This window comes from Scatophagus argus, chromosome 21, assembly GCF_020382885.2.
Source record: "Scatophagus argus isolate fScaArg1 chromosome 21, fScaArg1.pri, whole genome shotgun sequence".
NCBI classification, from domain to species: domain Eukaryota; kingdom Metazoa; phylum Chordata; class Actinopteri; family Scatophagidae; genus Scatophagus; species Scatophagus argus.
This window is the reverse complement of record NC_058513.1, coordinates 823,929-847,324: the sequence shown is the minus strand read 5'-3', so window position 1 is coordinate 847,324 and position 23,396 is coordinate 823,929. Positions and strand designations below refer to the sequence as shown.

General features: G+C 38.4%; 1 protein-coding gene across 2 annotated transcripts in view; it reads right to left on the bottom strand.

Annotated features, from left to right (window-relative positions):
• exoc6 (exocyst complex component 6) overlaps positions 1 to 23,396 on the bottom strand; it is a 48,431-nt gene that overhangs the window by 8,752 nt on the left and 16,283 nt on the right. For both annotated transcript variants that reach the window (XM_046376522.1, XM_046376523.1), the window contains exons 6-21: positions 20,439 to 20,492; positions 19,269 to 19,419; positions 18,480 to 18,632; positions 17,928 to 17,996; positions 16,807 to 16,890; positions 16,028 to 16,074; positions 15,765 to 15,885; positions 13,585 to 13,656; positions 13,361 to 13,458; positions 12,122 to 12,227; positions 11,711 to 11,820; positions 11,459 to 11,570; positions 11,234 to 11,368; positions 9,565 to 9,744; positions 1,799 to 1,940; positions 66 to 139 (exon numbers count right to left, since the gene is read on the bottom strand). In XM_046376522.1, the coding sequence (XP_046232478.1) occupies positions 66 to 139; positions 1,799 to 1,940; positions 9,565 to 9,744; positions 11,234 to 11,368; positions 11,459 to 11,570; positions 11,711 to 11,820; positions 12,122 to 12,227; positions 13,361 to 13,458; positions 13,585 to 13,656; positions 15,765 to 15,885; positions 16,028 to 16,074; positions 16,807 to 16,890; positions 17,928 to 17,996; positions 18,480 to 18,632; positions 19,269 to 19,419; positions 20,439 to 20,492 (1,708 nt within the window). The remainder of the gene's footprint in view (positions 1 to 65; positions 140 to 1,798; positions 1,941 to 9,564; positions 9,745 to 11,233; positions 11,369 to 11,458; positions 11,571 to 11,710; positions 11,821 to 12,121; positions 12,228 to 13,360; positions 13,459 to 13,584; positions 13,657 to 15,764; positions 15,886 to 16,027; positions 16,075 to 16,806; positions 16,891 to 17,927; positions 17,997 to 18,479; positions 18,633 to 19,268; positions 19,420 to 20,438; positions 20,493 to 23,396) is intronic.

Here is a 23,396-nt window from a genome sequence, read left to right as displayed (position 1 = left end):
TGCTGGGTAAGTCTATGTACACAAGTGAATTCATTTCTTCTACACTAGGCAGTGAGACACTTTACCTGTCGTAGGTCGATGAAGGCCAGCTGAAGCGTGTCTCCTTGAAATCCAGGGACTGGCTCAGAACTGGCGAACACTGTAAAGAAAATAATGAAAAAATAATGTAGTTTAAAATTTATTTTTAAAATTACTTCGTTAAAGGCCCTTGATGAAGGAAATAAAATCCAATACCTTCTTGTTATGAGGTGACAGTGCCAACTGCTGAGCCATTGTGCTGCCCTATTTCACTTTCACCATGATTAAAAAAAAATCTGACAAATTGGGACCCCCATCAACTGAAAGTTACAGTTATGATAAAGTAGGACCAACCTGCTAACCAATTCAGCCTGACCAATACTGGATTTTTTAATATACTGTCAATAAAGCTGATTCTTCTTCTTCTTCTTCTTAAACCAAACAAAAAACATGATGGATGAGTTGAGTGCTTAAGGATCCCATTAATTTCAAATTGTGACTTAAGTATGTACTGAGCAGGATTTTAAAAAAAAATTGCTCTCTTGAGACACCTATGAGAAGGAGCCATGATGATGCAAATTACCTCAAACACATGTTTGATATTTTTGGACTGCATCAGTCATCCACATGCCACCACCTGAACAAGTTGTTTCTTATTTCTTATATTATTTTTAAATTATTTGATTTAATGCATGTCTAATAAAATGTTTCCAACAATGTTAGTACCACATGTTTAAAACAATATGATATAACTAAATTGGGGTGAACTAGTGTATTTTATTACCTTGATGAGTAATATTTTCCAAAACCTTAGAATTATTTTTATTGTGCGTGAACCATGCATCTTAAAGCATCACTGCCTCAACAACAGAGCCAATGGATTCCCTGAAGTCAGCAGTATGATGATCTGATAACCTCGCCGTTTCTTTGTGGGTATTCACAGTATCGGTATTACTTAAGAACAGAGCAGAAATGTAACATGATATTGTGTTGCTGTAGCTCACTGGATCATCTGACACAATGCTGAACTTTGGTTGACCCCAAGAACACACATACACACATTTAGATTTAAACATTCAGCTAGAGATGACACATGCACGCACACACACCTCAGCCGTGAGAATTTAGACAACATAACAGAGCAACAGCTTTACTGCTATCAACAAATTGTATCTCAAAGCCCTGTAGCATCATCAACATTAAGCATTATTGACCATACTGAACAAAAAAATGAATAAATAAATAAACTCTTCTTTTTGGGTTTAAGGGTTTAGGGTTAAGCTCATTCAATCCTTTCTGACTATCTATCAGGAGTTTCAAATCAAGTACTCTTTACGGGAGTATGGATGACCCACAAGGGTAAATACTGCCACAAGCTTTCCAGCCTTGGGCTGAAAATATGATTGGAGATTTGTTTGTTGTTTGTTGTTTTATACTTTCAATACCATCAAATGCAGCCATTGTGTTGTTTTAAACACATGGCATCAAAAAAGTATCAACACCTAAATACTTTTGACAAGCTAAATTGTCACAAATGCTATTAACATCATACAAAAAGAGATTGTTAGAATCTGTAAATTGATTCAGATTTGTAACACACAGTTTTCTGACTGTTCCCTGCTTAGAATGTGCTTTTTATTTTCAGTTTGATCCAGTTGGATACAGGATTCCATTTCTTTTTTTTCTTTTTTTTAATTTATATGAAGTCTTTCCAGCTCTGCAGATAGAAAATAAACATGTAAAATCAATAACAATGAAAATTGCATTTATTTTTACTTACATTCACACTGAATGACATCTAAGTTGAATTGTTGAATGGCCCCCATACTGATTTGTTTGAGTTCTGTGTCCAGCAGCATCTGCATCAGTGATGTGGACAGATGCTTGCAGGCTGACATACAAGCTGTCTGGGCCACTTTACCCTGCACAGAGAGGGACAGCCACAAAGAGGGAGGACAATGAAGGTGACAGAGGAAGAAAGCATACAAAAGAGGAAGGAAAAATGAACAGTACAGGAAAGATTAAGATGGAGATAAGGAGGACAGCGAATAAGGACAAGAAGGAAGGGAAAGAGGTGGTATGAGGTCATTGGAAGAGGTTAGCATAAATGAAAAAAAGAGACAGATCGTGTACAGAAAGGATTGGGATATGTGAAAGTGTGGAGGTAGGACAGTTGAGTAAAGGGAGGAGAGTAAAGAGGTGCAAAAGACATTGTGGAAAACCATCAGCAAGAGAGTACATAGAGAAAGAACAGAAGGAGGGTTTGTGGGATGAAGATAAAGGAGTAAAAATAGATGTGGGGGATAAAGAGCAAGAAGGGCAAAAAATAATTGGCTGTTAGCTCCACTGTGAATTCTGGATAAACACAGAGATACAGGTGAAAAGCAACAAGTACTTTACACAATCTACTGTCTAGATCAGGGGTCAGGAACCAATGGGTTGTGAGCAATAAAGCTTCTTCAAAGACATATGATTATTCAATTTTCTTCCGTTTTCAAAAGCTGGTGACAACAAATTAGGTGTCAATCTGCTCAGAGAATTTGAAGGCTGCAAAACCCCATGTTGACAAAGTGGAAAACACGTAAATGACTTCTGTAAAACATGAGCCATGTATCACTTGCATGACCAGTGAAGTGTAAGATATACAGAAACATAGCTATCAATCAATTTATTCTTGTTAAATGTCAATTGCAGTTTAAAAAAAAAGTTTTGGATTACATTGGATACATTGGTGTACTTACACTATATAGACAAAAGTATACAGACAAACCTCTATATGGGGCTGTTTTTTAGGGGTTGGGCTTGGCCCCTGACTTCCATTGAAGGGAAATCTTAATGTTTCAGCATAACAACACATTTTGGACAATGTTATGCTTCCAACTTTGTGGCAACAGTGTGGGGAAGGCCCTTTTTCTATTACAACACGACTGTGCCTCAATGCAAAAAACAAAATCTGGTGAGGAAGAACTTGACAGAGCCCTGACCTCAACCTCTTCAAACACCTTTGGGATGTACAGGAATAGAAACTGCGAGCCAGGCCTTTTTGTCCAATTTCAGTGCCTGACATCACAAACGCTCTACTGCATGAATGGGCAAAAATTCCCACAGAAACACCCTAAAGTCTTTGTATTTAGAATGCAATGCCATTAAAGTTAGCGTTGTTATAATGGTCAGGTGCTACAATACCTTTGTATATATAGTATATTCTATACCAACTTAACTACATCTGAAGTAAGGGAAACCAACAAATATTCAGATAACAATTAATTACACTAGAATTGCTGTGATCAGTGTAGAATAAGTCTTGACAATATTTCCCTCAAGATGAACTTACATGCAAAATTACACTTTTGAACAGTTGCAAATGATCTTGGCAGCAAAGTACCAGCTGATTGCAAACAAGACTTTTTAAAGCAAAGACAGAGTCACTGCTGCTGAAAGGCACAAGACAGAAAACTCAAAACTACTTATAAAAATCTACCTTCTCTGCACCATGTGTCATGCCTGGTTTTTCGTTATGCTTTCTTTTGATTTCAGTCCATGTGCCATGTTTCATGTTTGTCTTGTCATGTGTTGCCATGTATTATGTTCAAGGTTTTTGTCATGTCCAGTTTTATTTTGAAAGTGTCTCTTCCCCTGTGTGCCCTGTTTTCATGTAGCTTTGCTTTGGTTTTCCTGATTGCTTTCTCCCTCCTAATGTGTGTCACTTGTGTCTCGTTGTGATGTCTATTTAGTCCTTGTCTTCCCAGTCACCTTGGTCAGTGTGTCTGCGTTTTTGTCCCCACGTCATGTCAGGAGCTATCTGCCTTGCCTTGCATTACCTAGCCTTGTTTAGTTTTGCCTTGCCATGCCTTGTTTTTGCCTGGAGTTTTTGCCACGGTCTTTTTGTTCATCCTAGGCCACAGTAAGTGTGTGATTTTGATTTTGCTTGTTTTAATAAAAGACAATTGTCACCTCGCCTGCCAGCCTTTTTGACTCTGCATTGTGGTCCTGCCTTTCTGTGCGTCAGCGACGCCGACCCAACCTAACACCATGTCTCCTAATGTTTACTTTAGTGCAGACAGAAAGGTGCATGAAGCCTGAAAGCAAACATTTTTACTGATGCGTACTGCCAATACAAATTACAATGGTAACAATGGCAATTAAGACAGAATTCATGAAAAACAGACAAGACTAAGACAGAGCATGTGATTATTTGGTTCAACAAAAGTTGCTGATGAATGTGTTTGTCACTTTAAAGGATTGGAGTTCTCTCATGAGTAGTTGATGAATGAAAGAGAGATACTACCAATACCACCAGAAGCGAGTGAGTAAATGAGTCAATGTAGTTTGCATGAATGCAAGTACAGAAAAGGTGACACCAGTTTGATGAGTTGTTATTTTAAGTATACTTTTATGTTTTGGTATTAGAATGGTTGTATTAATGATATTGCCCTGAAAACATAAACATAAAACATAAAAGCAGATGACACCTACTTTGTTTCTCTGTAGAGTGACGAAAGATTGATTCACTTACAAGTCATAAACAACCTGACAAAATCATGAAATTAATAAAAAAAAGACAAAAGTAAACTGTCATATTGCAAACTGCAGTAGTGACATTTACTTAGAGAAGAAGTACTAAAGGCTTCCATGAATTGGTTTTGTGTTTACAGGCATATAATGTACAATTCATCTAATTAATAAAATTAGATCTTGAATGGTAACTAACAACCTTTAAAAAACAAAAAGGTTCCCAACCCCTGACCCAGCATAATAAGGACTACTGTGCGATGGAAATCCTCACACATAAAAGTGAATTCTTAATTACACTGGACAGCATTTAATTTTAAGAGATTTTTATGTCAAAAACTTTTACCATACCATGATTACCAATGAAAACATGCTTTGATTATGAAGCCAAATTATCAGTGGTTCATAAAATCTCTCACTGAAAGGTATGAGACCATTTATGCTACTGTCAACCTCCTAATGTACGTTCTTCGTACAATATCACACATACAAACCTAAGTCCAAAACAGTTGGGATGCTGTCTAAAGCATAAATAAAACCAGAATGCACCAACACCGATTTTACTAAGTGTTCCTGAGTATGTGTAATAATATAGTTTATACAATCACGTGTTTCACAAAGTGTTGAGCCTCACCCATCATTGCTTGTGAAAGCCTTTCTTTTCAAGAATGTTCATTTCATACCCAGTCATAAAAATATCACATGTTACTAATGAACCTGTTCACCTGTAAAATGTTTCAAACGGGTGGTTTTTGAGGAGTACTCAACTTTCCCTCTTTTGTTGGCCCTGACACAACTTGAAATGTGTTGCTGGCATCCATCAAATGCAGAAGGAGTGTGTGTGTGCGCATGTAAGGTTTTTCAAATGAGTTTATGTTCGAAAGAGTTAGGAAATGATCGCATTCTGTTTTATTTAGATTTTATGTAACGCCCAACGTTTTTGGAATCAGGGTTATATAACAAAAACCACACATAGCGCAATGCATGCAGATAAGGTACAGCATATGTTCAATTAATAATTACACATAGAGCACTCTACATTCTTCCACAGCATCATGTTCACAACTCCAACGCAAATAAGAATTGTGAGCGTTTCCATTACTTGAAGTGCTCTTGATTTTGCTTCTTTTGTAAGCAGATATACTGTAACATATTATCCACCTTGAAAAAAGCCCTCTAGTAGGACTGTTATTTACAATTATTTTCATTTTGGGGTTATTTTCTTATTATTTTCACAATCAATCATTTAGTCAAAAAATTATAAAATTTTGAGTCTAACCCCCAAATACTGTTCATTTACTATCAACAACTACTACAATAAATTTTCTTTTGATTGACCAATTGATTTATCGACTAATCATTGCAGCTCTACCCTCAAGTGTTTGAAACGCTAACAGTAATTTTGAATGGATCCTTAAGTTACAACTAATGTTTGTGGCAAACAAACAGAAGTACAGATCAACACAATCCATTGTCACATACTCATGCAAAAACTCTCAGGGAAACCCAGGGATGATGTGGTGACCCCAATATGAAGGATAATGCACAGACAGCAGTTGTATTGAAATACAGTTACAGAAGGAAACACCCCTATTTAAAGCGATACTGGAGAGACAAGCAGTGATCCCTGTAATAAAAGATATGTTAGTAAATACCAGAAATCACTGATTTTTTTATCCGAGGAGCCATAGAGGCTTGATATAAGAAAGTCAATGTGAGCGTTGACTTGCATTCAGAAAAATATATGTATGGCTTTCTTTTGTTTGAGCCCCACAACATCCCTTTTAACATCCTTCATGCTGACAATTGACTAGCAGACAGACAGCAGTGATACATGGTGCAGCAACAGTAAGGACTGTTCATTCATTCTAAATGAGTAGCTATCAGAAGCACTGACCTACATTTACAACCTAAATTCTAATATTTGTTCCATGAAATTGTAATAATGTATTTCCAACAGTTTATTTTCATCATTTCGTAGCATTTCTCTCGGCTGCACCGCTTCCAGTACGTATGTGGCTGTTCGATTTTTGTCAGATTTCGGCCTCTATGTGTTGCCCTGTCAGTCTACTCTGCCCAGGGCCTTCAGAATCGGTAGTGCTGACCCACGCAATTTAGAATATATTAGCCAATGACTGTTTCTTTAACTAATGAGGTTTCAGAATTCTCGACCAATCAGCATTCTTCCATCCTCTGATTGGTCGGTCAGAGCAAAAGTCACAGCCAAGTGCGACTAGCAGTTCTGAACTGCTCCGGGTGATGTACATGGCACAGTTGTGGTTATAGCGTAGAGGTATGGAGTTGTCTTAACTGTGTTTCTTGTTGTATCAATGATGGTAATTATCCTCAACACGCAACACGTTTTTTATTTATTTATTTATTTTTTTTTTACAATTGCGAAGTGATAGTAGAGGTGGACTAAGTCAGGTATGTCCCCACTGAAGGCTCAGGTACCAAATGCACGGTCCACCACTACATCACACCAAGTAGTTTCCCATTGCATAAACTTGGTTTTCTTTTATTGTTCACACACAGATATGTGACAAAGAAAAAAGCTTGGAACTCCTCACATAAAGAAGTAACTGCTCGCACTCAAAGTATGTCCACACTGAGTCAGCTAAATTTGAAAATTAATTCTGAAAACTCTTTTGGCCAACCCTTTTGATACCTGAAAACTGAGCTTTTTCAAAACTGCTAACTGGTGTAGAGTATGAAGGTTTAAAAACAGTGATGTGGGTCTGGTTGGGGGCTGCATAGCAGTAAATTTAGGAGGATGACTTTCAGTGAGGTATTAGCATGCTTTAAATAAACTAGATTGTGTGATGTATCATCCAACCACATCTGAAGAGAAAGGTTTACAGCTTTAAAACTTTTGACTCTTGCTTCTAAATGGCCACACTCAAAGCCAGATAGAAAAATGTTGTCATAAAAAGGGCTAGACATTTTTCTCTTTAAGGCATTCATGATGTTATGCATACTTTCCCAGCTCCAGACAGCTGAGCAATCACTGTTAAGTGGACATGTTAGTGAGACTGCCTTTCAAAACGCTTTGCTGTCATGTCAACTTCTGTCCTTGTTCACACAGAGGGGCACAATCTGGTTACTTCTAATTCATTCATTCATTTGTACCATAAGTACAGGTTATCTCTAAGAAGTGAGAAAATTCAACTTAAAACAAATCAAGAAAATAAAAAAATGAAAGTTAAAAGTAACATAAAAGCAAGACAGCTTCAACTCCAGTGTTATGTAAAAGCTGAGAGTCACACACTGCCCATCTTGTAGCTGGAATAGCAGTTCACAGGCTTACTGTGAAACGGTGTCTATGTTGTTGCCATTACAAAAAAAAAAAGGTTATGTTATGTTATCAATAAGGACTGGAAGAAATTACATCTCATTCTGCGTAGTACAGAAAGTGAAGCCCAAACATGTCTAATTTCTTACACCACCACCAAGGTAGTGATGTTTCAAGCAACGCTGCTCTTCATCAGCCTGAGTAGATTTCTCAATGCATTAAACATGTTTTGTTCTCTCTCAACCTGTTCATTTTTGGTTTGCATATGCAAATGTGCATACCTTGGAGTCAATGTGTTCAACAAGAAAATGGTGAATGAGGTGTAATTACCAAGGTCCTTGAACACAGGATTCCTGATGGCCTGATATCTGATTCCAGTTGAGCATGAAAGGTCATTCTGGAACTTATGTGTGGGAACAGTATGTGTGACAACATAACTGAAGACTGAGAGATGTGGTTGTAAACTCAGATAAAGTTAGTAAGTAGAATTTTGAATTGAGATTATGTTGTCACGCGTGATGACAGCTGCTACTGTGCCTATTCTTAGAAACTATACGTATTTTGCTCTTTTACTCTCATCTCTTTTGCTCTTAAAACACGCCTTACCCTTCAGTTAGCAACATACAGCACATAAGTAATGCCTGCTAGTGAAACCATGTCTTACTAGAAAAAAAAGACTGATGAGGAAGAGGAGGTTGAGGTAAGTGAATGAGCTTTCTTGGTCAGCATCTTGCAGTCATTAGAGGACGTTCCCCTCTGGCGTTAGCTTTCAGCTGTGAGGGTCACTGCTCAGTCTTCCCTCACTAAGGGTTACAGATGGCAGAAAGCCAAGAAGCCAGGAGTAGTGAAGCTTCCACACTTCAACATCAGCATGCTTTTCAACTTCCCTCTGCCTGTAGAATGGCAGGATAATGTTGTAACAGCTGGGCAGGAATACTCACCGACATCGACGCATGGTCATTGTTGTTATTCTGAGCAGAGACACCCCAAAACCAACCAAAAATAGAGGGAAAGAGGGAAAGGACAGGAAAAGAAATGTGGCAACAATAAATGGACAGGAGGAGGTAAATTCAACGAGAGTTATCTTGCAGGCTCAACAAGTCAACTTAATAAAGGAATAAAACAAAAAAGTTCCATTGCTGTTCAATACAGGGGGTGTGAATGGGAAGATGAAGACATTCTAGAAAAAGAAAACAAAACAAAAAAACAAATAAGCTGGAACGCTTTCAAGACATGAAAGAGATGTTGGAGAGAAGAGCAGGCAAGAATCCTACTGTGAGTGGAACTGAACAGGCTGTAGCAGTCAGGTATTTGACCCAAAACACACACTTACTGACCAAGTTCTTCGCACTTTGCTATTACCAGGTAGTAGTTAATGTACAAAAGCAGCCTACAAGTCAGTAACAGCACACTCACCATGCATATGGACAGATGACCAAGGCGCAAATACTACTAAGTAATTAAACAATTCGCTTTCAGACAGTACATACATTTTAAGAAGGATGTGATGAAATTATAACAAAACAGCAGAAGACAGTTGGGAATTCAGGGAAAACAGAAATAAAACAAAAAAGGGAATTATAACATCCCTATTACCAATGAAAACACAATCAACACTGCCACACATCAATTGCCAGCAGCTAAAATTTGTCTAAAACACCAAGACAGCAATGTCCCACAACTCCAAGCGAAAAAAATGGCAGGTTTAATGGGTAAGAGGATAACAGATGGATCAGACTCACCGGGAGGTGTGTGAAGACTTGGAAAGTGGAACGCAGGAAGTTGATCAGGTCCATGAGGTATCCGGAGGCACGGCCATCTGACTCAGCCATGCCCCATTCATAGTCTGCTAGCTGGATAAATTCATCGATCTTCTGGTTCAGTTTGGTATAAATCTCTCCCTCCGCAGCGTGACGAGCATCCTGGAAAACATATTTCATTAGGCCTCTTGAAAGGCTTAATAGGACTAAATGCAGTTGTCAACAATTTTTACCAGCATTCATTCAGCAATAGACACAAGTTACTGTATCTAATCAATTTCATTTAGTTCATTAGCAAATTTTAACTGTTATGCTAGCTCTTACGCTAATATTAGCAGTTTGACAGATCACGGCCATATCCCTCCAACATGATTAACTGAGTCAGCTCCATGTGACTATTAATGATCTAATACCAGCCTGGATTATTTTTACTTCTTCATAGATGACTTTAACTGTATCTTGCACAAATAAAATTACTAAAGCCATTGCCACAATGGTCAGTTAAAAAAATAAATTATTGAAACTGATGCACCAGAACAAGTCAGTCTTTCATTCGATGTAGAATTATTCCTGGTCACGACCTGGCAAGGAATAATAACCTGATTATTTGTCACCACAAATAATCAATTTCACTATCCTTTTTACGATTTATAATGGCTAAAAGCTTAAGCACACACACACACACACACACACTGACAAAGGAGCCATCTGTGAAAGGCCAACTCTCTCTGCAAGCATTTGAATCAAAACATGATCAAGCACAGGAGGGAAGATTGTCAATGTTGTTTTCACTGAACTAACCTGGGGCTCAGAAATGGTTAACATCATGAGCACTTCGGCACAAAGTTGTCCAAAACCAATGCATCCAAGTTAAGCTGGATAAGTCAATCTCAAAGATTCAACTCATGGAGTTGTATATGTTCATGGCAATAAAATATTAAAATAATATGCAGTGGAGGACCTTATATTTAATATAATAATATAATTTAATATAGGATGTATTACATAATACCCCTGCAGTACAGTTAGGTATCAGGTTTAGGAGTGTTATGACAGTAGCAGATAATGTAGTCTGAAGCTTCTGGCCTCTGAGGTGAGAAGCAGCTAACTCCACTCCAGGTATTCTTCCTTTTCTAACTTAACCCAAAAGACGCTGACTCAAGTGGCATCACTTGAGGACATTTATCAGATTTCACACAGTTCCCTCTGAAGACACTAAGGCTTTATACCAATTTTTCTATACATGCAGTGGTTCTCCCTCACAGCTGGAAACAAACTTTGATGATGAAAAATCAGTAGAGTAATTCGGTAGACTTAAGTTTACCAACGAGAGCTGACTTAAACTCTTGCTTATGTTGCTTTCATTTAGCAAGCTGTTTCCAAAGATACTTGGTAACATGTATGGCTGAGCTCACAGTGCTTTCAACAAGAGCAGACAATACTGCAGCTCTTCAGGTCCTGAAATTGTCATACAGCAGCAAGGACAAAGAAAATGATATGCAATACAGCACCCTTAGAGCCCGTTTGTGTAATGTCGAAAGTAATTAAAAGTAGTAACAAGACACGTCGCTCCAGCAACAAGCTGTAACACAATTAACACAAATACAAAATAAAGAAACAAAGCGGAATCCATATCATGTTGACATTTTACCTTGAATGTGGACAAGCCATAGAGTCTTGTTGTGTGAACTGTTTCGGGAGAGACATTGGTGATGTTTGTTATAAACTCCTCAAGGTACCTGCAGGCCTGCTCCAGGTGGGTGGTGTTAATGATGATCTGCACCAGCTAAAGAAAGACAGTTACAAATTTAGAGTAAATGATGAATTTCTTGGACTAAATGATGTATGCGTTTAGTAACAGCAGTGTTGTTCCCACCTCAGTCAGTCCTATGTGGGGTTTCTTGATAAGGTTTTGCAGACAGCTGCTGAGCGTTCTTGTCAGCAGTAGATTGGTTGATTTTCGCAACATGTCATCGATTTCTGTTGAACTGGATACACAATTTCAGATATTTTACTATTGCACAACAAAAAGACCAAAAGTGAGTGAAAATGAAAGACGCAGAAGCGTTCTAGTGCCCACCTCAAAATATAGAGAATCAAGATATAGTAACTGCTCAGTGAGACCAACCTGCGGTGCAGTGATTCTGAGAACTTGAGGCTGGCGTAAATGAATTCTTTGACCTGTGTGTAGATCTGAGGGACCGACTGGGACATTGGCAGCTTTTTCGGAAAGTCCTGCTGCTCACGCACACACACACACAGACAAAACAGAAAACTACAGTATAACATGATTGGACTGTTGTGTAACATAGTTTTATTCCTTCACTTTTGGAGAAATGTCTTTCCATATTAGCATGAACTAGTTTCAGTGGCCACACTTTCACCCGGTGTGATAGTGCTGTCGCAGGAGGTTAGGGAGGCTAAGAGGGTGTGGTTGGATGAGTGTTCTATCTATCTATCTTCTATCTAAGTGTCTATGTACATGCACAACTGAGTAATGAAAACCTTCTGTGGATGGCGAAGTTTGTGAGTTTGTTACCTTCTCTATTTCAGCATCATGGAAAGGAAAGCGGCTGACCACCAGTTTATACTCCTCCTCTGTCTCTACTGGGATGGGACTGTAGTTGTCCAACTCAAAGATCTCCCTGTAAAAAATAAATGAGTATCAGAGCTTTAAGAAACTCTCTTTCACGCAAATGTACTAACATACACAGTTTGGTCAGTTGTTTTCAGATGTCATGCAAAAAAGACAATATACTGCTGTTGTATCCATACTCTAAAATAAAATACACTCTATAGTAAGTTAAGGTCACAAGTGTCATGGAGACTTGTGCATGACAACAATTAGATATTTTAACAAGGAAAAATGACTGAAAATAATAAATTGCCCAAGCTGGAACAATAGTGACTTAAAGTACGCAGAGCAATGAGGACTCTGTGCTTCATAGAGATGATGATATTTACTTTATGAACGAAAATTCAACACTTTCCTTTCATTCATCTTTACCTGGTGGCTTTTGTGATGACTGAGAGAACACACTGAATGGGATAAAGCCGGGCTCAAACTTAACACGAACTTAACAGATCTTCACATGTCTCATCTCAAACATGTACACACTAAAAGATTTTAAAAATAATGGCACATTACACAGGATAACGCTATCGTGGCAATGTTGCTGTAGTAATACTCTCCAGTGAGAAAAAGAAAGGAGAAAGCAAAACAAGCCTGTGTGAGAACATGGCTGCAGAGACCGGACCTCTGTGAGCTGTCTGGGAAGTTTAAAACTGGATCTGTAAACCCCTCATATTACCAGATGATCTGGGCTGAACATCAATCCAGGCTAAGGTTCCTGATCAAATTTCTTCTTTGATTGTCAGGAGAGGTCAATCAGGGATAAATCAGCCCACAGCTCAACTGTAGTCTCAGGCCAATTTAAGAAGGTTAAGAAACAAACTTGGAGCACAAAACATAATCACTGATCAGTGCTCATTTGTTAAAACCTCCAGCAAGTAGTATTAAGAACAAATTCATTGTGAGACTGAAGGGTTTCAACTTGGGGCCTTAGGGTCCAGAAATATTGCTGGAACTGTGATCTTTCAAGAGTGATTACTCTTCTCTGTGCACTAGATGAAGTTAACAGAAAAGCTCACTTCTGCTTTTGGTGTGATAGAAGCAAAATAAATATATAAGGATTTGCTGCTGCTTGGTTTAACAGTAATCTCACATATAAAATGATGAACAGAAATACAAGTACAGCCACATATCAATAAAGCCCACCTGAAAACCAGTGCCCACTTCTTCAGCAAAGTTTCATTGTACTGGTCTCTGACCTCAAACAGCAGGTCAAACAGTCTGTTCACTGGGAAACCATAACCCTGTACACACACACACACACACACACACACACACACAGGAAGCAGGAAATCAAGTATGTTAATCTCAATTGTTCCACATAATTCAGAGTGACAATATGTTAAGATGAAGTATGGCTCTGAAACAACCTGTAGTGTGTCAGCAAAGATGACTATGAGGTTCTTTAGCTCCAGGACCAGGTCTGGGTCATCACAGTATGACTGAGGACAACAAACAATAATCAGCAAACAAATCTCACAAGTTGCAAGTGGAGAAAAAGAATCTATGGCAGCATTAACAACAACAGATATGGTAATCATTTATGAGGAAATGTTGAAAAGACTGGTAAAGCACTATGTTGTTTTAGTCACGAAGAAAAAACAAATATTAATAAATAAAATAACAAACAAAATGTCCTTTGCCACTCCAAGGCACATAACTACTAAAGGTGATCATCAGTTGAAATAACGATTGACTGTTTGATAAATGCGTGGGTACAGGTCCTCCAACCTATTGTATCAGAATTTTAAGCATAACCATTTTTTTTAAATTTTGTTTTTGTTTCTATTTTTTAAAACAAGACCTGGGTAATGGGATTGAGACATGATTAATACAAATGAGCTGGTCCTCATCTCCAAAAATACTTAACTGAAACATACTGTTAAATACTAAACAATACTGCATTTCTCTGAGCTTTGTATTGGTGGTCCAAGTATCAACATAATTTAATATTGTACAATATTATTAATTAGTGCATACAGTTTTGTGGTCACCAGTTGTAACCCGGAGTACAACAACATTTCAGTTCCTTTATTACCATGTCTAATACATGTGGCCATGAAATAAAGTCATAAAGTCATAGAATGTCTGTTGGAGCAGTTTCCCACTATCTCACAAAATTAAAATAAAAACCTGTCAGAAATGCTGCTAAAATCTAAACCACAAAGTTGATGGCCGCAGACTAAAAATTAGGCTGTTTTGTCTGGAATCATTCCTTATTTAGTTCAAACAATATTACATTTACTTCCCCTTATTTTCTAACAGTATGAATTCTAAGAGAGAAATTTAGTTACTGTAAACTGTGTACATGAAGTGCTAGAATAGAAAGCTTGATAGGCATTGCAAAGTCACTAATGGGGAGGGGCCTAGACAAGGGTCAATCAACACCAACAAAGTCCATCCATTTTTCTGGAGTACAGAATGATTTATGACCCTGAAAGCAGCACAGTTTAGTCGCTTAACACTGACACAAGGATCCTGCCACACACAGGAGTGTGTAAATCAACAGAGCAATTGAACACAGCCTGAGATTTGACATAAAGCAGAGGCCGCCTGCCTCTTTGTTTACTCAGACACATACATACACACACCAACAATCAGCTGGAGACTGGACTAACAGCAGCAAATCACAGCAGTGGGCAGAGTGCACCTGAGCAGTTTAGACAGTTTCACTTCTATCTACCATGTTTTGATCCATGCCATATATGAATATAATGTGGTCCTTTAGTCATGCAATGTATATTAAGTCTATTGTTTTTGTTTGTGTTTCTATTGTTATCATTGATGATGAACAGGATGGGTAAAAGTTGTGTTGTGTGGGATGTGTTTATTAAAAATTCTGTCAGAGCCAACGGTATGAACACCTTTAATTATTGTGCCTAAAAGTGAGGACATTTTACACAGAATTAGAAGTGGACCGGCTAATGGAAAGGTTTGTGAAAAAGACTTGCAGTGGTTATAAGGGCAGGACCCCGGCAGTGTGGAGCTGCCTGTGTCTGAGTTGTGGCCCTGCAGAAGAGCTGGAGGCCACAATAGAGACCAGGGCCTTTGTTAAGTCTACTCACCCCATGCTGTGTGGGCCATTCTTTGGCCTGTTAGCATAATCCTCTGGGTCATTTACAACTGACTAGAGCCCAGCGGTCAGGATTATGCCTTCTTAATCTTCTGTTATTGTTGCAATCTGTTTCTCATTACAGCCCCAATGACCTCGTCTTTGGCTGCATGCGTATGTGTGTTTTGACCTCTTTGCTTGAGAGTGACATCATTAGTGTGTTTGTGGGTGCACTGAGGTGCACTGACCTCCACAGTGCTGTGTGTTCGTGTGTGTGTGTGTGTGTGTGTGTGTGTGTGTGTATGTGTGTGTGTAAACCAATGAATGAAGTTTCTTCCAGGAAAATAGATCCACAGCAGGCTCTATTATCTCTATTAACTTTCAACAGTCTCTTCATTCACAAACCACTCCCTGCTGGCTGTGTGTGTGTGTGTGACAGAGAGAGAGAGAGAGTGTGTGTGTGTGTGTGTGTGTGTGTGTGTGTGTGTGTAAGCATACAGAGTGTGTGCGGAGCACAGCGATGATCTTAGACAGAGCCATGTTCCACAGTTCATCAGTGAAAGCTCTGGTCACCAGCCCCTGCGTGGCGTGGAGGATATGGTCCTCTACAACAAAGAACCTGACACAGAAAACACATTCACTCACTCATTTCAATACTTTATTTATCTTCACACTTAAAAAAACAAAACTGAAAAACAAATATGGTTAGTCATGAAGGGCAGCAGATAGTAATGTAAAAGACAGTGGGATAAACACCTTACCCTACAATCTGATTGAAGTATCTTCTGTAGCCTTCCACTGTCTCGTGCTGGACACACACACACACACACACACACACACCTGAGTTCATGATTTTACTTAAAACCACTATGTGCAGAAATTTGTCTATATAATGTTTCAAGTTATTCCAAGCTATTGTAGGCCATACTGGTAGATGTAAAAGAAGTTCATGGGGGTAGAAACATGGCCATATACCTTTATGATGTTACCACTAGGGGCAACATAGTTTCAAAGTTTACATGGTGTATAGGATTTAATGCCCTCTAGTGGTGTGGTTGTATACTGCAACTAACTGAATATGCCTCGTCTCAGCCTCCCTTATGGTAGTCACTAAAAACATGAAAGGACCTCTCAAGAGTCAGTGCTCCTTTTGTCTGTTCTGGGCTGCTGCAGAAACTCTGTAGATATAAGAGGCTCACTGTGAGGTAGCGAAAACACCATTCTTAGTTTCAGGTGATTACACACTAATGAAAATATAATTGTGAAAATTAGATTACATTTCTATCAACAGATCCCCCTAAATCCCATGACAAAATTAAATAATCGGAAAGGTGTGTTTATTAATGCCGTATTTGTCACTTCACTGGCTATCAATTTTCTGTGGATCAAAGATTCTTCATTCAAAACATTTTGCTCTCTAGAACAAAATGAAGTCTTGAATTTTCATGTCTGCTATAGGCTACAAATTTTTATAAATGGACATTACATGTTTGTTTCAGGACATTACTACTGTATTAGGCATTTAGTTAATGTTGCTCACCATGTTAGCCTGTGGCTGCAGAACTAGTCGGGCCTGTTTCTTCCTTTGTTTCCTATAGTAGTTCTCAAATGTTTCCCGGTCACCCTGCAGACACAAACAAATACAACAGACAGAATGCAGCTGATCCAGTGGCAAAAAGTTAAATGGACTTGCATTTAATTAGTGCCTTTCTAGTCTACAGACTGCACTAAGTGCTTTGCTACACTGACCCATTCATATACTGATGGCAGCGGCAGCCATACAGGGTGCAGACGTGGTCTGATATAGCACCTTCTATCCAAAGTGGTCCCTGATATTTATATGCCATGATATCTCTATGAGGCAACCATTGTGAGAAACTTTGGGTTTATTATCACGGGGGAGGACACTTCAACATGCAGCGGGAGCTGGGAATCAAACCATTGAGAATTCGTGGACGACCCCAGCAGCAACCACCATGAACTGAAATGTTCTGCTATGACGGACCTGGACTTCAACCAATGACTGTATAATAAAGATGGACCACATGACGGCACCCAAAAATGAAGCCAAAACATCTCACTCACCCTCTGGTGGCTGCTGGCTATGGAATGGGTCATAAATACCACCACCTCCATGTTAGCAGATGGGATACTGGGTAAAATAAAAACTCATTCGCACCTTTTACATAGTCCTCATCACACAGATGATGTTCAAGTGTTCCTTTTTACTGATAAGTTTGGTTTTAATTAGTTATAATTATCAGCTGGGACCTGCTTGTGGTGGATCAGGTGGGTGTATAGGTGGGACCTGGATAATGCGTGTCTCACAATGTACCTGATCACTACTATGCAGACACTGACTCTAAATGTTGTCATCAGCACAAGATGGCAGTGCTCATATCAGAGACATTTTTTGTACAGTGAGAGGAAGCGGAGATTTGTCATCCATCTTTGTGTACAGTCAGTGATTTCAACCTGTTTTTGCAGGTGTCATTTGAGTCTAACAATGTATGCTGCCTCATTAGAGCAGAAGTCCTACAAAAACATTGAAGAGGTCATTTATTCATCATAGTAAATTCTGGAATTATAATGCTGCTACACCACATCATTGCTATGATGTGGATAAGTGTGTATGTATGTGTGTGACAGAGTGAAACCTACCAGCACAGTGTAAATGTGCAAACACCTGTAGACAGGTGAGAAGTCCACCAGGTCCTGAGCCGTAAGAATCTGTCAGATACAGACACGCATGACGAAACATCATTAGTGTCAAATATTTCTTTAACATTTTCCACTTGACAGTACAGAATATATCAAGCTCTGAAAACAAGTAGGAAACAACGAAAATAACCTATCCTATCCACAGAAAACAAAAATAGAGCTTTTAGAATTATCTTTTGGAGTTCCTAGATTTATGCTTGAAACGGTGCTCTTATACAACATGAAAACAGACTCATGTTTTCATTCGGACTCAAACATCCATACGCAGTATACTGTATGAACTCACCACAGAGAAGACCATGACATTTATTTAACAGAAAAATTCAATTAAATTTACATAACGCCAAATCACAACAAAAGTTACCTCATAACACTTTCTAAATAGAGCGTATGGTCAACTCCACATGCAATTCAAACACTCTCAAATAAAAATAAAACACAGTTTAAGAAAATCATCATCACTACACCCAACAACACCCAATGTTTCTTCACCTCTTCCTCCGCTTCCTCCTCATCTCCTGTGTCATCATCCATCAGGCCGTTGTGAGTATGTGTTCGTCCATTGAGGGAGTACAAAGGCTTGGCATAGTGGCCCATACTGGCCTGTTTGGCAACTGTACTGTTAAAAGTCCTGTGCTGCTGTGCCTAGAGGGGCGGACAGGCACACACACAGAAAAATGTTGGATATGACTCAACGTTTATGAAGAGACTAAATTTACTCATCTAGTAATCATAATCATCACTACTTGTAGCCCTATATTGACCCTCACTGCTGCCTCCACCACATCTAACAGCTCTCCTAGGAACCCTACCATCTTGCAGATCCTCGCACCCTAACATTTGGGAGGGTAATTCTGTCCCAATATACCGTCGCTCATGGACCCATGGCTACGATGCACAGACACATCGTCATATTCTATGTTGCTAGACATCTGATCGTCATTCTCTGAAGGCAGATATTCTCCTTCAGAGTCAGAATCAGGGAATAGTTGACATAAAACATCAACTGTGATTGATTTCTCTGCATTTTGCGTGTTTTTGCAATGTTTTCCTTTGGAATTTTGGAAAGGAACATTTCCGCATGTATTCCAGTTAGCGCTGTAAGTAAGGAACTTTCAACTTTGATTTCCTCAGATATTTTGAATGAGAACACGCCGTGATTTTAGGTTACTAGTAGGGAGGAAGATTTGGAGCTATATTTAGTACAATCGTCTGTTTAATGCAGTAATGCAAGTCTACGACTTCAGCACTTACAGGGTTAAAAAATACAAACTCTCATACCTGTCTCATGGCAGTCTCTCCAACCTTGTCAGAGTGTTTTCTGATGCTCTCCAGGAAGTCCTTGAGGTCTGACATGGAGATTTCCTTGATCTCCTCTCTCAGTCTGGGCAGGTTTTCAGCCATAATCTGACAGAACCTGTACTGACTGACCCTGGAGGGGGAACAGCACAAGTATGTCCACTTTATAAAGAAATGCTCAATCTAAACAACACTATGTAATTGTGTATGAAAACAATACATTAAAGTAGGGCTGGGCGATATGGCAAAAAAGTTATTACAATATATTTTCCCATACTGAATGATATAGATTTTTATCATGATTTCTTTTTCGCCCTGGCACTGCCAGTTTGAAAGCATCTGGACTGAAACCAGAGGAAACCAGAGATTAGTGTTATTAACATATAAAGTAAACGACATGCATTAACAAGAGTGATTTAGAAAATATAAGAACAACCTGCACTTACTCAAACCCTTCAATTTCATAACTGTCATCTGGGCTTTATCGGTCATACATCTGTAAATAGTTCTGCCCTCTACAAGCTAAAAGGGACTACAGTACTAGCTGTTGAACATGGTGAAGCATTTAACATCTTTAAATTACAAATTTAAATTTAAATTTAAAGCATTTAAGACGAATTTTCCTAAGGAGTGTCAAAAACACAACTACATGTGCACAATAACGTTCTGGGGGTGTTAAATGTGTAAATAAAATACTTATTTATTAAAAAAAAGATTCACCATAAAATTCACCATAAAACCTTGTTTACAGTTACAGTTCTGCTGCTACCAAGAGGCCAAAACTGTAATTAATGCAGCTTTAAATCTAAGCCAGCGTTACAAAGAGAAAGGTGGTTTAATATGATGGGTCAAGTAGAAAGATGTTTTTGTTTTTTCTTTTTTTGGACTAATATTTCAGCCAATATAGCCATATACTGTACATTTTGCTAAATGCATCACAACAATAATATCTGGTTGTATAATTTTACATATATATACATATACATCAGCAGCATTGAAGTGGATAATACTGCAGGTGTGGTTTGAGATAGTCCCATGGACATCTTTACATCTCTAGGTGTTTGCCATAACTCTGACAGAATACTGATGAGAAAACTGTTGAGAATCCAAGCTGTATACAGACTTTTCAGAATCATGATGGTATAATCCTACCTGGGGATGTAGACCTTCTCCAGCTGCTCCATGGTTTTCAATGCAGCATAATGTCTGCAGAGACAAACAGTATAGCTTCTGTAAGGATGCAGTCACGGCTATGGTCCTTCACACACAACCACTAAAGGACAGGTTGATAATTTTTCAAATCTGTCTTTAAATAATAATCAGGACACTGAAACAGTTTTTGCTTGCTATATTTATTCCTGCTTTTCATATTAGCCATTGAGAGATCACTTCCTAGTGCATTTCCATTGCATGTGAACCAGGACAGAATATATTCCAGTTTAACTTTATCTACAGCAGCCTGAGTCAGTAAAATTAAATGTGCATCTTCTCAAGCAACAAAAGATTTTTTGTTCTGTTAAAGTAAGTAAATGTGCTAAAAACCACATTAACTCCAGCAGAGAGGCTGCAGAAATCTAAATTAGGCTGATGCTTCACTGTTTTTTCAGTTAAACTTGGAATACATTTTTTCACACAAAATAGGGACTTTGGATTTTGTCTCCTGTCACACAAGGAAGGGCTCCTTTAAGGAGAACTGTCCTGATATTACATATAACAGTTCAATAAAAGAATGGATAAATGGAGTGAATCAAAGTTGTATAAAGCCTTTAGTGTCTCCAGAGTGAGCTGTGTGAAATCTGCTAAAAGTCAAACTAGAATAAACATCTCATGATTGTATGCCTCTGCCAACTAGTCAAGTTGCAGCTTACATCACTTAAAACAATTTTTAAGTGCAGAGGACTGAAAGAGAGCTTTGTCACATGGTGCAAAAACAATATCAGCAAAAATAAAATATCAGCAAAATCAATGAGCCTGTGATGGACTACAGCTGTATGTACCGTAAGTTCATTAAGAAATTCCTTGCATGGCCACTAAAGACTACAAATTCTAAAATGTGGCTGGCAACACAGAAGATCCGTACAATCAGCAGAGTGTCAATTTGGGGACTTGAGATTAGTATAACTAATTCAGTATCAGTAACAATGTCCCGTTCTGTTCCTGAGTTATGGTGTTAAATAACAGACAGAACAGTGTTTTTGCAGAATATTAAGACGTCAGAGTGAAGTTAACAACTGACCTTTTAGATATAAAATGTCATCACATTTTATCTTATTAGACATTTGTGAGAAACTGTAACATAATTAGCATATGAATTCTTGAGTTATGGCTAAAAAAAAAAAGTGTTTTGTGAGGTCACTATGACCTTCCAATCTAATCAGTTCACCCTTGGGTCCAAGCAGCCAAATTTAAAGAAATTTGTTCACGGTGTTCTTGAGATTTTGTGGTCATAAGAATGAACACGAGCATGTCAGTAGCACTGTCACACTGTGAGTCATTTAATGTCAACAATTTTGATCTATTTAAGTTCTATTACATTTGTGATGTGCAATAATAAAATACTGGAGCACTCTTTCAATGGGCAGTAATAACTGAAGAAAGAATTACATCAAGCAATAACTGATTCAATGTAATAATATATAGGCACCTGACAAATGTTTTAAGATGGACTTGACCAGACTAGTGGACTAAAATATCCCAGAGCAGTGCTCTCTACTTAAGATTACCTATTAAAGGACCAACTGCTTGGATTTTAAAGACTAACAGGGGAATCAAACAGCTACGTGTTGTATATCTAATACAATGCATGCAGTGTAGTGTGATATTTTATTCTTAACGGCTATTCAGCCACCTGTTATAAGGATATTGTGGTCTTTCACAGTGTGTACACATCACAAGGGTTCAGCCTTGGGTCAGTGTGCTGAGCTCCCATCATTAGGCTGATAGTCAGGCTGTGAAGGGATCTAATTGGTCGGTCAGTGAGTGTAAAATGTGTTGTATACACATGAACAGAAGACAGTCTCATAAACTCTACAGTGAAAAGGTTTGGAGGACACAAAGACTGCAAGTGGCCAAGTGGGGACACTGAACAGAATGTGACCTGGACATCAGCACATAAAGAGCAGATAATAATGCCCACCTGCACCATACAAACTGATCCCAATATAAGGTATGTATATAGGCTATGTCATTAGTGTTTCAAGTACACCCCACACACACAGATCCAACAAGGTGGCCAGCATGGTCTAATTGCCTTGGATTGGCTGTGGCCCGTGACAGAGGTGCAGTGAGGGGGCCTTATTGTGAACAAGGGCACACTGAGGGTCAATTGTCCTGCCAGTAAATGGCCTCTTCCGTTGGTACACGGTAATGAACAAGAAAGGGTCATTATTTTCCTGTCCAAAGCGAACTCGACTCCCCTCTTTAGATAGCCACAAAAATACAGCCAAACATGAAGTTCATGGGGTGAAACTAAAGTTAAATCAAACTGAAATAGCAGTGGATGAACTGAAAAGTCTGCATATATTTAAACATTTCTTCAGAATGAACAACAAAAACATTAAAAAGTTTTGTCCATTCTTTTTTCAACACCTCCATTTACTTAAAAAGTAAGTTAATGCCAGGTTGCAAAGTAGTCTTGAATTTCCCTCTGTGTTCAATGTTTTGCTTCTGACCAGAGTCAACATCACTAATACTTTCTAACTAGAAAAATAATGACAGACAAGACCCTCAGACCTTACAGATTACTCATGAACTGAATCAGATATATTTCTGTAGTGGTATGCATAAATTTATTTAATTTTCATTGTTGCTTTCATTGTCTGATATTCATTGCAGGATCTCTTGGGACATTACACAGTATGTAGGCTATTCATGTTGTGTGTACTCTGGTGCTTTTAGATGCTTTTGGGTTTATTGAAATATTGAAATATTGAAATATTGGATGGTTTTGGTTTAACCTATCTGTATAATTCCACAAAGGAAGGATGATGTTAATGGCCAGAAATAAAAATAAAACTATTAATTAACTCATCTATTCTTGGCTCTATGGGATGAAAGGTATGTCTGCTGAACCTGTGGTCATAAGTCTCTGGACTGAAAAGGTAGTTGCAA